This window comes from Nycticebus coucang, chromosome 13 (assembly GCF_027406575.1).
Source record: "Nycticebus coucang isolate mNycCou1 chromosome 13, mNycCou1.pri, whole genome shotgun sequence".
In the NCBI taxonomy this organism is placed as follows: Eukaryota; Metazoa; Chordata; class Mammalia; order Primates; family Lorisidae; genus Nycticebus; species Nycticebus coucang.
The window spans coordinates 60,447,825-60,460,119 of record NC_069792.1 but is presented as its reverse complement, the minus strand read 5'-3'; the positions used below and the strand labels follow the sequence as shown (position 1 = coordinate 60,460,119).

The window sequence follows — 12,295 nt, the reverse complement described above, 5'->3', positions numbered from 1 at the left end:
ATGCAAAGCCCTCAAAACAGCAGCCAGCACACCCTCAACCACTTAATGAATGTTTACTATTATTACTATTACCAAGTAGTGCCACATAGGAATTAATTTCATAGTTGCATTTCTAATTGAAAATGAAAACAAAAAAGTGATTTTTTTTTTTTTTTACCTCCCAGAATCAGAAAACAAATGAAGCCTGGGCCTGCACATGTGGCCCCTCCTGGCACTGAACACCCCGCAGCTGCTGCCCTAGGCAGTGACGCTGAGGGAGAGTGAGCACACAGCTGGATTGAGCAGCTCTCACAGCAGCTTAGCAGGCTTCCTCCCCACTTTCCTGGATGGAGAAAATGTACCCGCAGAGACTGGACAAACACTGGAGGCCTTATGGAGGGCCTCTGCACTTCTGAAGGGTCTGGGACCAGTGCCTTCTGGAACATTCCACTGGTAGATACAACTACTGCAAACACGTACAGGATCTTACGAGCCACATCCTGTGTCCACATTCTGGTTCTGCCATTTACCAGTCACAGAACTCTGGGAAAGTGAATCTTTTTGTGCCTCAGTTTCCCCATCTTTAACTAGGGACAAGATGGAGATGCCTCACAAGGCTGGTGGAACAGAGTGAGTCAGCGCACAGGAAGTGCTCACAGCAGTGGCTGCACAGACTGAGCACCTATGGCCTGGGGCTCCCTGAGTCCTCAAGGGGAGCAGAAGACTGGCTTCCTCTAGGGCAGTGTTTCTCAACCTGTGGGTCGCAGCATTAGGAAGTTTGAGAACCACTGCTCTAGGGGCTCCTAGACAGAACGGGCTTGTTTATACTTCATCAGAACTGACTAGGTCCCAGGGAGAAAGGAGAGCCCTGGTCTCTTGTGGCCTGTCCTCTGAGCTCTTGTAGGCTTCCAGGCATGCTGGCAGAGGGAGGCAGGCAGGCCATATCCCCCGGTGGCTCAGGTTGCACCCAGCCTATCCTGAGAGGTCTGACAGGGCCATCAGCCTGGAAAAGTCAGGATATGCACGACCCATCATCACCAGGGTGTGTCCTTGTCTCCATGGAAGACCTCCTGCTGCCCCTTGGCTACCTGCTTCTCATGAGGTCACAGAGACCTCAGAGGCAAATGCACAGCAGGCTCTCTGGCTTTTGAACCAACCTTCTAATTCGAAAGCTCTCTGGCCTCTGAGATAGGTGCTAATGCTTCACTCCTCTGAAGACCGAAGGGAAACACGTTTTCCTGAGATGGCTCTGGACCTCCGACTTCATCTGTGAAACTTCCCTGCTGGCAGTTCGGGCTCAAATGCTCAACAGCTGTACTGTTCTCCCTCACAATCTATCTCTGTCTCCAAAGCAGAGGACACGTGGGGCTTGCTGGGTGGAAGCCTCACAAAGGGCCCCTTCTGCGCGGGCCATGTCACGGAGCCCCTGTGCCAGCGTGCCTGGGTCGTGGGATCCACTGCAGCGCTCAGGGTTCCCACCCTGCTGGCCTGGACCAGTGGAGACTATGCCTCATAAAACACGATGGAACCTCCCAGCTGGCAGTGCCTGCGAGTTCCCATGTGCTTACATCACCAACTGGAGCTCATCATGGCTCTGACACAAGAAAATTAAGAAAGGCTTCACAGAAGGTCCCACTATTCTCAGCTCTGCCCTCTGATCAGCCTGTGTAGCTCATTGCTTTCCAAGATTTGTCCCTTCTAACTTCTTGTCCTAGCCTGGGGCAGCGGCTCTCACAGGCTCCATAAACTGTTCTTTTTTTTTTTTTTTTTGAGACAGGGTCTTGCGGTGTTGCCTAGTTAGAGTGCAGTGGTGTCATCATAGCTCAATCTCTTGGGCTCAAGCAATCCTCCTGCCTCAGCCTCCTAAATAGCTGGGATTACAAGTGCACACCACCACGCCCACCTAATTTTTCTATTTTTAACAGAGATGGGGGTGGGTCTTGCTCTTGCTTAGGCTGGTCTTGAACTCCTGGCCTAAACTCACCTTAGCCTCCCAAAGCTCTGGGATTACAGGTGTGAGCCACCACACACAGCTGCAACCAACTTGACTTGGCACCAAGCACCAGGCTAAGACATTGAAATGGTCCTAATTTTTTCCCATAAAAACCCTGGGAGAGCAACACTATTATTTGTTTTTCTTTCTTTTTTAATATTCCTTGGATTAGATCAGGAATGCATTCAATCACCCTTATCAAGATCAGTTACTTTTATATTTTCTTTTTCAGCAACTTGTAATCTTTATTTTTTTTATTTTTATTTTTTGTTATTGCAGTTTTTTGGCCGGGGCTGGGTTTGAACCCACCACCTCTGGCATATGGGGCTGGCGCCCTACTCCTTGAGCCACAGGTGCCACCCCTTGTTTTTCTTATTTATTTATTTTTTGTAGAGACAGAGTCTCACTTTATGGCTCTGGGTAGAGTGCCGTGGCCTCACAAAGCTCACAGCAACCTCCAACTCCTGGGCTTAAGCGATTCTCTTGCCTCAGCCTCCCGAGTAGCTGGGACTACAGGCGCCCGCCACAACGCCCGGCTATTTTTTGGTTGCAGTTCGGCCGGGCCGGGTTTGAACCCGCCACCCTTGGCATATGGGGCCGGCGCCCTACGGACTGAGCCACAGGCGCCGCCCTGTTTTTCTTTTTTAAAAAAAGATACAATAGGCCAGGCGTGGTGGCTTACACCTGTAATCCCAGCATTCTGGGAGGCCAAGTTGGGTAGATCGCTTGAGCTCACAAGTTTGAGACAACCTGAGCAAGAATGAGACCCCCACCTCTAAAAATAGACTGCATTGTGGTGGGAGCCTGTAGTCCCAGCTATTTGGGAGACTGAGGCAAGAGGAGCATTTGAGCCCAAGAGTTTGAGGTTGCTGTGAGCTAGGATGTGAGAGCACTCTACCAGGGGGAGTGAGACTTAGTCTCAAAAATAATAAAAATAAACAGGAAATCAAAATATTTCGGATTGTATATGACACCAGCACATTGTACCCCTTGATTGCACTAATGTACACAGCTATGATTTAACAATAAAAATAAATTAATTAATAAAAAAAAACCCAGGAAATCAAAGCTAGGAGAAGTTACATAACTTGCCCAAGGTCACACATCTAGTGTGTTGTGGAGCTTGCAGTTGAACGCAGGCCTGTTTTAGTAAATGCTCTCCAAGGCAATTAATATAATAATGATAGCGACTGTTATTTAGTGTGCCTAGAGCACTGTTCTAAGTGCTTCGTTCAAATTAATTCTTTTAATCCTTACAACTCGACCTACGCGGTAGGTGGTATAGTCCCATTCTACGGATAATGAAACTGAAGGTGAGGAAGGCCACGCGGGGCCCGGAGCGGCTCCCCCGCACCCCCTGCCCGCGCCCGCCACTCACGGCGGCAGCTCCTCCCGTCGGCGTCCAGCGCGTAGCCCCGGCGGCAGCGGCAGGCGGCGCCTTCCTCCGTGTTCACGCACTCGTGCTGGCAGCCCGGTCTGTTCAGCGCGCAGTAGTTGATCCCTGAGCGGAGAAGGGGAAGCCCCTCCTCAGACTCGGGGCTCCTCACGGGGACCCCCACGATCCTCCACAGAGAGAGCGAGTGGTGCGGCCTGCTGAGCTGACCAGCGTTCATCCGTTCATTGGCCAACCAGGCCCCGAGCTCTGTGAGCTGCAGACGTGAAGGCCCCGGTTCGCGCTCCAGAGGGAACCGAGAGGAGCGGCAGCGCGAGCCCAAGGCTGGGGCCCACCGCGCGGGGGCGGGAGTGCCTTCCCAGAAGAGAGACAGGGAAAGGGGCTAGTGGCAGCAGAGTGAGGACTCGGGGACAGCCAACACAACGGCTTGGGGATGAGGGACCACGGGCACATTTGGGGGGCTGCAAGGAGCTGCAGGCATGAGGCTGGGGTGTGAGGACACAGGTGGGGTTGGGAGGTGAAGGGACGGTGGAGCAGGACCCTGCAGTCCCCAGAATGGAGCAGTGAAGGCTCTAGACAGCTGGCTGGAGGTGGAACTGCTGGGGGAAGTGACAAGGCCAGGGTCATGCTTGAAGAAGACTCCGCAGTAGAGGAGAAGCCAGGCGGACAAGGTGCTTCCCAGAACAGAGAGCATGGCTCCTCCCCTCCTCAGGCATTTGAAAGACAGCCTGGCTCCAGAAGTCTGCCTCCGGGTTCCCCAGCACTGGGCCTCCCCAGCTTTCATGGCAAAAGAGCTAAGTCAGGGCTCAGTTGAGTTGAGCTGATGGCCAAAGAGCTAAAAGCTGGGTTGCCATACCGTTCCAAGAGCCCATACCCTTCCAAGAAAGATGGAAAAGCTAAGAAAATCCCATCAGTTTCTTCCTTGATCCGTAATGTTCAAAAACACATAGGGAGCTTTTGTCTGCAGAAACATTTGACAGCAATGTCAGACAGCATGAGGCAGAATAAACCAAAGCTGATCTTGCAAAATATCTATGCCTTTAGGGGAGTCAAGAAAGGGCAGGCACTGAGAGGCCGAGCAGGGGATGGCCTGAACTCAGGAGCTCAAGACCAGCCTGAGCAAAAGTGAAACCCCAGTCTCTACTAAAAAATAGGAAAACTAGCCGGGCATTGTGGTGGGAGCCTGTAGTCCCAGCTACTGGAGAGACTGAGGCAAGAGGATTGCCTGGGCCCAAGAGTTTGAGGTTGCTGTGAGCTATGATGCCACAACACTCTACCCATGATGACAGAGCAGACTTTTGTCTCACCAAAAATAAAAAATAAATAAAAAGATGGCAGGCACATTAAGAAGGGTCCAAATGCTTCACCTTACTCTAGTAGAGATCTCGACAGCACCAGGATGGAGGAGACATGTTTCTGACGCTGCCCAGGTTCCTGTAGTGCTGTCCTGTGGTAAGTCTACCCCCATCCAAGCTGTGTTTCTGCTAGTAGATGGAAGCTGTCTCATAACCAGGAGCCAATAAGCAACTTTCTTGGTAGAAAATGCTTAAACCGCAAGATTCCACACACAGCAGGTTACAAGGAAGGTGGGAACTGGAAAAGGACATAAAGTGAGCGTGTAGTGGGCCTTTATGAGACTGGAGGTCACCTCCGACCTCACTGTCTGGGCCCGGCCAGTGTAACTGCATGGCATTGTTCTTTTTCTGGGAATGTGGCTGTCACTGTTGGTTGTCTTGCCAACATCCATTACACCGAGACCCCTGAGGCATGAATCACATCTGGTCTCAGCCAGCCTGGCAACCACATCTTCCTCTGTCAGTGGTTGGTCAAGGGGTGGGAATATGCCCTGGTTTTGGCCAATATAATATAAAGAGTTTACTAGGGCTCCTTAGGAAAGATCTTCTTTCCTGAAAAGACAAAAAGCGTATGGAGAGAAATGCCATTCTGTGTCCTCTGTCCTTTCTGCCTTTCTCTCCAGGGGAGTCTAATAGAGTGAGGGTATGATGCTTGGAGCTGCAGCAGCCATCTGAGGCCATGAGGTGACAAGCAGGGGCATGAAAAGTTAACATGCTTTGGTGAAGTAGAAAGACAGAAAGAGGCTGTGTGTTTTTGTTGTTTTCAAGACAGAGTTTTACTCTGTCACCCTGGGCAGGGTGCTATGTCATCACGCTCACAGCAACTTCAGAATCTTGGGCTCAAGAGATCCTCTTGCCTCAGCCTCCCGAGTAGCTGGAGCCACAGGCATGTGCCACCATGCCCGGCTAGTTTTTCTATTTTTAGTAGAGAAGAGATCTTTTGCTCAGGTTGATCTTGAACTCCCTAGCTCACGCAATCCACTGGTCTCATCCTCCCAAGTGCTAGGACTATAGGCTTGAGCCGCAGCACAGCATCCAGCCAAGCTGGGTTCTTTTCTTTTTTTTTTTTTTTTGAGACAGAACCTCAAGCTATCGCCCCTGGGTAGAGTTCTGTGGCATCACAGCTCACAGCAACCTCCAATTCCTGGGCTCAAGCGATTCTCCTGCCTCTGCCTCCCAAGTAGCTGGGACTACAGGAGCCCGCCACAATGCCTGGCTATTTTTTGGTTGCAGCCATCATTGTTGTTTGGCGGACCCGGGCTGGATTCGAACCCGCCAGCTCAGGTATATGTGGCTGGTGCCTTAGCCGCTTGAGCCACAGGCGCCAGGCCCAAAGCTGGGTTCTTGATAATATCACTGAGTCACTGAGCCAACCCTTGGACAGCCAGGTTTGGACTTATGTAAAAAGTAAATGTCCTTATGACTTAAGATACCATTAATTGGATTTTCTGTTAGTACCCTAACTGACCCAGAGGAAATGATCTGAAAACATAAACTAATGAGCTGAGAATGTACACCTCTTATTTTTACCATACATCTGACCAAAAATTATTTGAGTAAGCTTAAATACATAAAAGACTGGAGGATACGACATATGGCGCCTGTGCTTATGGCTCCTGATTGTCCCAGTTAACCTCTGTCTTCCTTCACATCAGCTCCACGTTAGCTCCACACGAAGTCAGTTCTTTGTACAGGACCTCTCTTTAGCAATTATCACAACGGTTACCTGCATTTTTTGTATTTGTGATACTTTAATGTCTGTTTCTTTCATTATACAGTTCCACGAGCAGGGACCTTGTCATTTTCATTTCTCTCACCATCAGCGGCAGTCCAATAATAACATTAATGATGGTAGTCATAGTTGTTACCATTTCTTCAGTGCCTGTTAAATGCCAGATACTGCCAAGCACTTTACAAATATAATTTCATTTGACCCTGCAAGGTGTATATAGTTGTTATCCATATTTTAAAGTTGAGGAATGGAGGTTAGGGAGGTAATAACTTAATCAAGATCACATAGCTAGTAAAAATGGAGATGTCAGTGAAACCTGCACCTGAGAGACCCCTAAAAGTGTCCATTAAAGAACCCAAGGTGTGCCTTCCCAGGTGACTGGTGGATGGAACTTTCTTCATGCACAGACCGAAAGCAGGATGGCGGAGGACTGAGCACATGGAGAGAATTCCATGACACACAGGACTGGCCTACAGGAAGAAACGTGACCTGGTTGTGTCATTCACCCTTTGGCACTGCTCGGTCACTCACTCCTGCATGACAGGCAGGATACTGTTAGCTGCGTGTAGTTCATCTGCCTGGAACTCGTCAACAACTTCACCTGTGCAGGACACAGCTGAGTGCCAAGAAACATGCAAAGAGCTTTGACCCAGAAAAGCAGGCCTGGCACTAAAACATTGGCCCCCATACAAACAGACAGACAGACAGAGCATGAAGGGCCTGTAGTCTAGAGCTATGTAGTACACAGCCTGTGGGATTCACTTCATTACACCATCAGGGGAGGAAAAATTATCTTTAGTAAACTCTGTTTTAAAAAGCCAGCATTCTGCCTCAGCAAATTACAGATAGAACTAACTATATGATCCAGAAATTCTACTTCTAGGTATATACACCCAAGTTCATAGCAGTATTATTTGCAACAGCCAAAATGTGGGAGCACCCCAAGTGTCCACTGATGGATGAAATGGATAAACTGAACGTGGCTCATATATACAATGAGACATTATAAGGAGGGAAATTCGGGCACATGCTATAACATGAATGAAGCTTGAAAATGTTCAGTGATATAAGCCAGCCATGAAAGACAAAAATATTATATAATTCCACCTATAGGCGGCGCCCTGTAATAGTCAAATTCATAGAGACAGAAAGTAGATGGGGGCTGCCAGGAGATGGGTGGGGAGTTAGTGTTTAATGGGTACACAGTCTTCGTTCAAGGGTGATGAAAAAGTTCTGGAGACAAGGTGGTGATGGTTATACATTCATATTAATGTACTTAGTGCCACTGAATTACACACTTAAAATGGTTAAAATGGCAAATTTTATGTTCAATGTATTTTTTTTTTGAGACAGAGTCTCATTATGTCACCCTCAATAGAGTGCTATGGCGTCACAGCTCACAGCAACATCAAACTCTTGGGGTTAAGCGATTCTCTTGCCTCTGCCTCCTAATAGCTGAGACTATAGGTTCCCACCACAACACCTGGCTTTTTTTTTTTTTTTTGCAGTTTTTGGCTGGGGCTGAGTTTGAACCCACCACCTCCAGCATATGGGACCAGCGCCCTACTCCTTGAGCCACAGGCGCCACCCTAATTTTGTTGTTTTTTGTTATTGTTGTCATTGTTGCTCAGCAGGCCCTGGCTGGGTTTGAATCCACCAGCCCCAGTGCATATGGCCGGCAACCTAACCACTGTACTATGGGCACCAAGCCTGTTCAATGTATTTTATAACAAAAAACCCCAGCATTATCTTTAAGTAAGATTTATATATACATAATTCAAAACATGTTGTACATAATGTATACATTTTTGTCAAAAAATAAATACCAAAAATATGTATAACTATGATCGATCTAAGAAAAATACTCCAAAAAAGGGCTAGGCATGGCAGCTCATGCCTGTAATCCCAAGGACTTTCGGAGGCCAAGGCAAAAGGATTACTTAAAGCCAAGAGTATGAGGCTACAGTGAGCTATGATCATGCCACTGCACTCCAGCCTGGGCAAGAGCATAAAACACTTTGTCTCTTAAACAATTCCCCAAAAAGACCTTAAAAGGGGGGAGATAAACAATGTTTTAAATATATGCATGTATTTTTTTGAAGACAGAGTCTCACTCTCTCACCCTGGGTAGAGTACCGTGTCATTTTAGCTCACAGCAACCTCAAACTCTTGGGCTTGAGCAGTCCTCTTGCCTCAGCCTCCCAAGCAACTGGGACTGCCAGTGTGCATCATCACACCTGGCTAATTTTTTTTTTTTTTTTTTTTTTAAGTAGAGACAGGGTCTCGCTCTTGCTCAGGCTAGTCTCAAAACTGCTGAGCTCTAGTAATCCACCAGCCTTAGCCTCCCAGAGTGCTAGGATTATAAGCATGGGACACTGAGTTGGCCTAAATATATTTCTTGGAGAAGGAAGATTTACACACAAAATAATTCAACTGAAAAACATTTAGATTCTTAAAGAGGACATCACTCTGCATCTCTTACCAACCCTCCAGTCCCTCCACTTCTGCCACTCCCTCTACTCCCTCCCCGGAGAGGCACTTGGGGTAAGAGAAGAGTTTAGCACAGCGCAGCATCTTTACCAAGGGAGGAAGGAGGCTGAGTAGAGAGTAGTGATGTTTTGGGAGTGGTCCCCACCACAAATTAAACGCCACACGGCCTGTTTGCAGGCGGTGGCCCAAGCCAGAGACCCTGATGCTCATTGGTGCATATGAGCTGGATCATATTGCTGTAACTGAGCAATCTAGCAAACAGCAATTCAAAAAGGACTCTTCCCAAATGTTTCTTTTTTAGCAGAGGTTTAACCAGACTTCTTTGCCTTCTTTCCACATTTATTTCATACTTCACACACAATGTGCTACTTACTCACTCACCTGTTTATTCATTAAGTATTTACTGAGTACCTGTATGCCTCCCACCTGGTTAACTCCCCTCCCAAACTGTGAAGTGGTACACACAGGCCAGGCGAGGATGCAAGTGCATCTGGGAAGGCCCAGAGTGTCCAGCAAAGCCCTGAGAGGGCAGATGGCAGGACCATGAGAATAAATCAGATCCTCTTTATGAGTCAGGGGAAGAGCTGGAGCCCTCCCGCAGATGGCAGGACTGAACCCTGAAAGATGACCCCAGGCAGTACGTTTGGATGCCAGCTGAGTGCACAGATGGTAAGTTTCAGAGAAACTGGAAGGGCATGGAATGTTCAAGCAGAAAGTTCTGGTCCTTCAGTTTAGGAAATCCAGGTCCAGAGAAGTAGAAAGTCGCACCCACAGTCACACAGCCAACACAAGTGATAGTGCCAAGCCTACGTGTCACATCTTGTCTGTGGCTTCCTGGCTCAGCCCAACCTGTGGACTTCACACCGGTTTGGAGTGTGATATGTCAGCCCCAGACAGCACTGGCGTGGCCCCAGCATCAGGAATACACCCAGGCAACTGGGCCAGGCCCCAATTCTGTGCTTTTGCCATCCTGTCTGTAGGACTTCAGCCTTACACTGATGCTGGGCTCTCCAGGAGAAGAAATTGCGCCCAGATGAGCAGTAAGAATGAATCCTGGCCCACAGTCTCTTTTCTGTTTTTTTTTTTTTTTTTTTTTTGCAGTTTTTGGCCGGGGCCAGGTTTGAACCCTCTACCTCCAGTATATGGGGCTGGCTCCCTACTCCTTTTGAGCCACAGGCGCTGCCCCCCACAGTCTTTTCTTTAGCAGGATTCTGTCTTGAACTTCCCGCCCCCGCCCACCCCAGTTTTCCAGTTTAATTTAGAGGACATAAGATTCCTTTGAAAAGCAGAGTTCTTATTAGATTCGAAAATAGCCCACATCCATTAACTTCCTATTAACTGTAAATGGCTGTACCCTGAGGTCAGGTTTGTAATGCTCAGATCACTCCAGAGACCTCAGACTCCTAACAACAAACTCCAGATTTTAAACCCAATTTCTTGGCTTCCTTCACCCCAGTGATGCTCCAGAGAGGCAGTGAGCGCTCGCATCTACTCACAGCTGTCTGCCCTAATGGACCGCGCACAAGCATTAAGTGCAAGCAGCAACAAGACGCTGGCCTCAGGGGTCAGGGCTGGGTTCATAGCAAAGACAATGGAAAATGTAATGGGGAGGCAGTTGGGAGAAGGGCTGATGAGGACACTGGGTTTAGGAACAAATTTCATTTTTCTTGGATGAAAATGTAGGGCTAACGAGGTGCTATACCCACTGAATGCATTAGGGTCTCTAGCCTGGGTCACCACCTGCAAACCAGCCCACGTGGGGTCTAATTTGTGGTGGGGACCACTCCCAAAGATGCCTGCGCTGTGCTAAACCCTTCTCTCACCCCAAGTGCCTCTCCAGGGAGGGAGTTAAGGGAATGGCAGATGCGGAGGGACTGGAGGATTGCTAAGAGATGCTTCGAGAAACTTTTCCTCCACCCAGGGCCACATGCCTGACTTGTTTTTCCTTCCCTCCTCCAGTGGTAACATAGGAAGAAGTTCATGGCTACAATGAATGTTTAAGCTGATCTAATCATCATTGCCCAAGTAAAAGCTTGGATCCACAAATAAGTTCTCCCACGAGTGATTATCCCTGGGTGCAGCCAGCCCCTCACATACTCACTCCCAGCTAAAGGTATAAATGGCACAGAGAGGAACAGCCAGGCCAGAAAAATGGGTTTTCTGATAAATCACAGCCATGTGTGGTCTAATGGAAAACATCCCATCTAATTATTTTCATGTTCTGCATGTTCAAAAATAAAAATCCCCATTTAATGCTTGATTGTTTCCAGGGTTTGTATCTAGGCAAGACAGTGGGAATGATGTTTTATAAGAGAGGCTCAGTTTCAAAATATGGGTTCTGCAACCACCTGCCACTATCCACAGTAGGACACTTACTAGAGTGAGCATACAAGTTATGTGCGCTATAAGCAGAATGTGACATGTCTAGATTCAGTTATACAGCTGACAGTGCTTTTCAAAAGGGATACTGTGTATGTTGAAAACACAGTCTTGCCACACAGAACACTGCTGTATAACTGCCAGGAAGAAGTGGGTGAAGGAGCATACAGGAAAATATGTCCCTAGATGGAAGCTTCAGAGAGTTCTGTGAGTGACATCACCAGCTGACCTCCAACAATTCAGTGTGCAGAAGTGTGGCCTGACTGTGGGAGGACTTTCTGAAAAAAAATTCACAACATGCATGCCTTAAAAAGGTCATTTTTCTATCAAGATTGAGGAATTCAAATAATGGTTGCAGTTTCTCCAAAATGACACATCTCAGGGAAGCTCACTGACTCATTCATTCATCCATTCAACAAACACTGTCCTGCACCTATGTATGCCAAGTACTCTGAGTACGGAGATTTCAGCAGTGAGAAAAAGACAACCATCTCTGTCCTACAGGCCATCCATTCCAGCAGTCCCTCAGGAACAGTCTGACTTAAAGAAGTCCCATCCAGGGTCCATCCTCAGATTTTCTCATGCCCCTCGACAATGTGCACCCCTTGAATGCTGCTGGATGCCCCAGAGTCTTGTTTTCTTCTTCTTTCCTATCAAAGAGGACAGAGCTGCAAAATACCCCCTTCAGCATCCATCAAGTGTCTTATCTTATAGGACTGGAAAAAACCAACTCCTTTTACCTCCTGTCTCTGGGCTCAGTCTTTTCTCTCACAACGTTCCAAACACACAAAGTGGGGTAAGGAGGAGGGAGCATGTACCCTCATTTCAAATAGCTGGGAGCTTTGGCTTGGGCCCCGACTTTGCTAAATGAATCTAATGGTCAGACCCAGTCTAGTCAGTCCTGAAAAGTCCTCCCCATAATAGGAGCTAGTGGGCCAAAAGGTAAAATGAAGGGCAGAATAATGTTAGTAGAC

The 12,295-nt window shown here is 48.0% G+C and overlaps 1 protein-coding gene across 2 annotated transcripts in view; it reads right to left on the bottom strand.

Moving 5' to 3' along the window:
* The window catches only part of MATN2 (matrilin 2), a 148,922-nt gene that overhangs the window by 28,011 nt on the left and 108,616 nt on the right, over positions 1-12,295 (bottom strand). For both annotated transcript variants that reach the window (XM_053559061.1, XM_053559062.1), the window contains exon 8: positions 3,351-3,473. In XM_053559061.1, the coding sequence (XP_053415036.1) occupies positions 3,351-3,473 (123 nt within the window). The remainder of the gene's footprint in view (positions 1-3,350; positions 3,474-12,295) is intronic.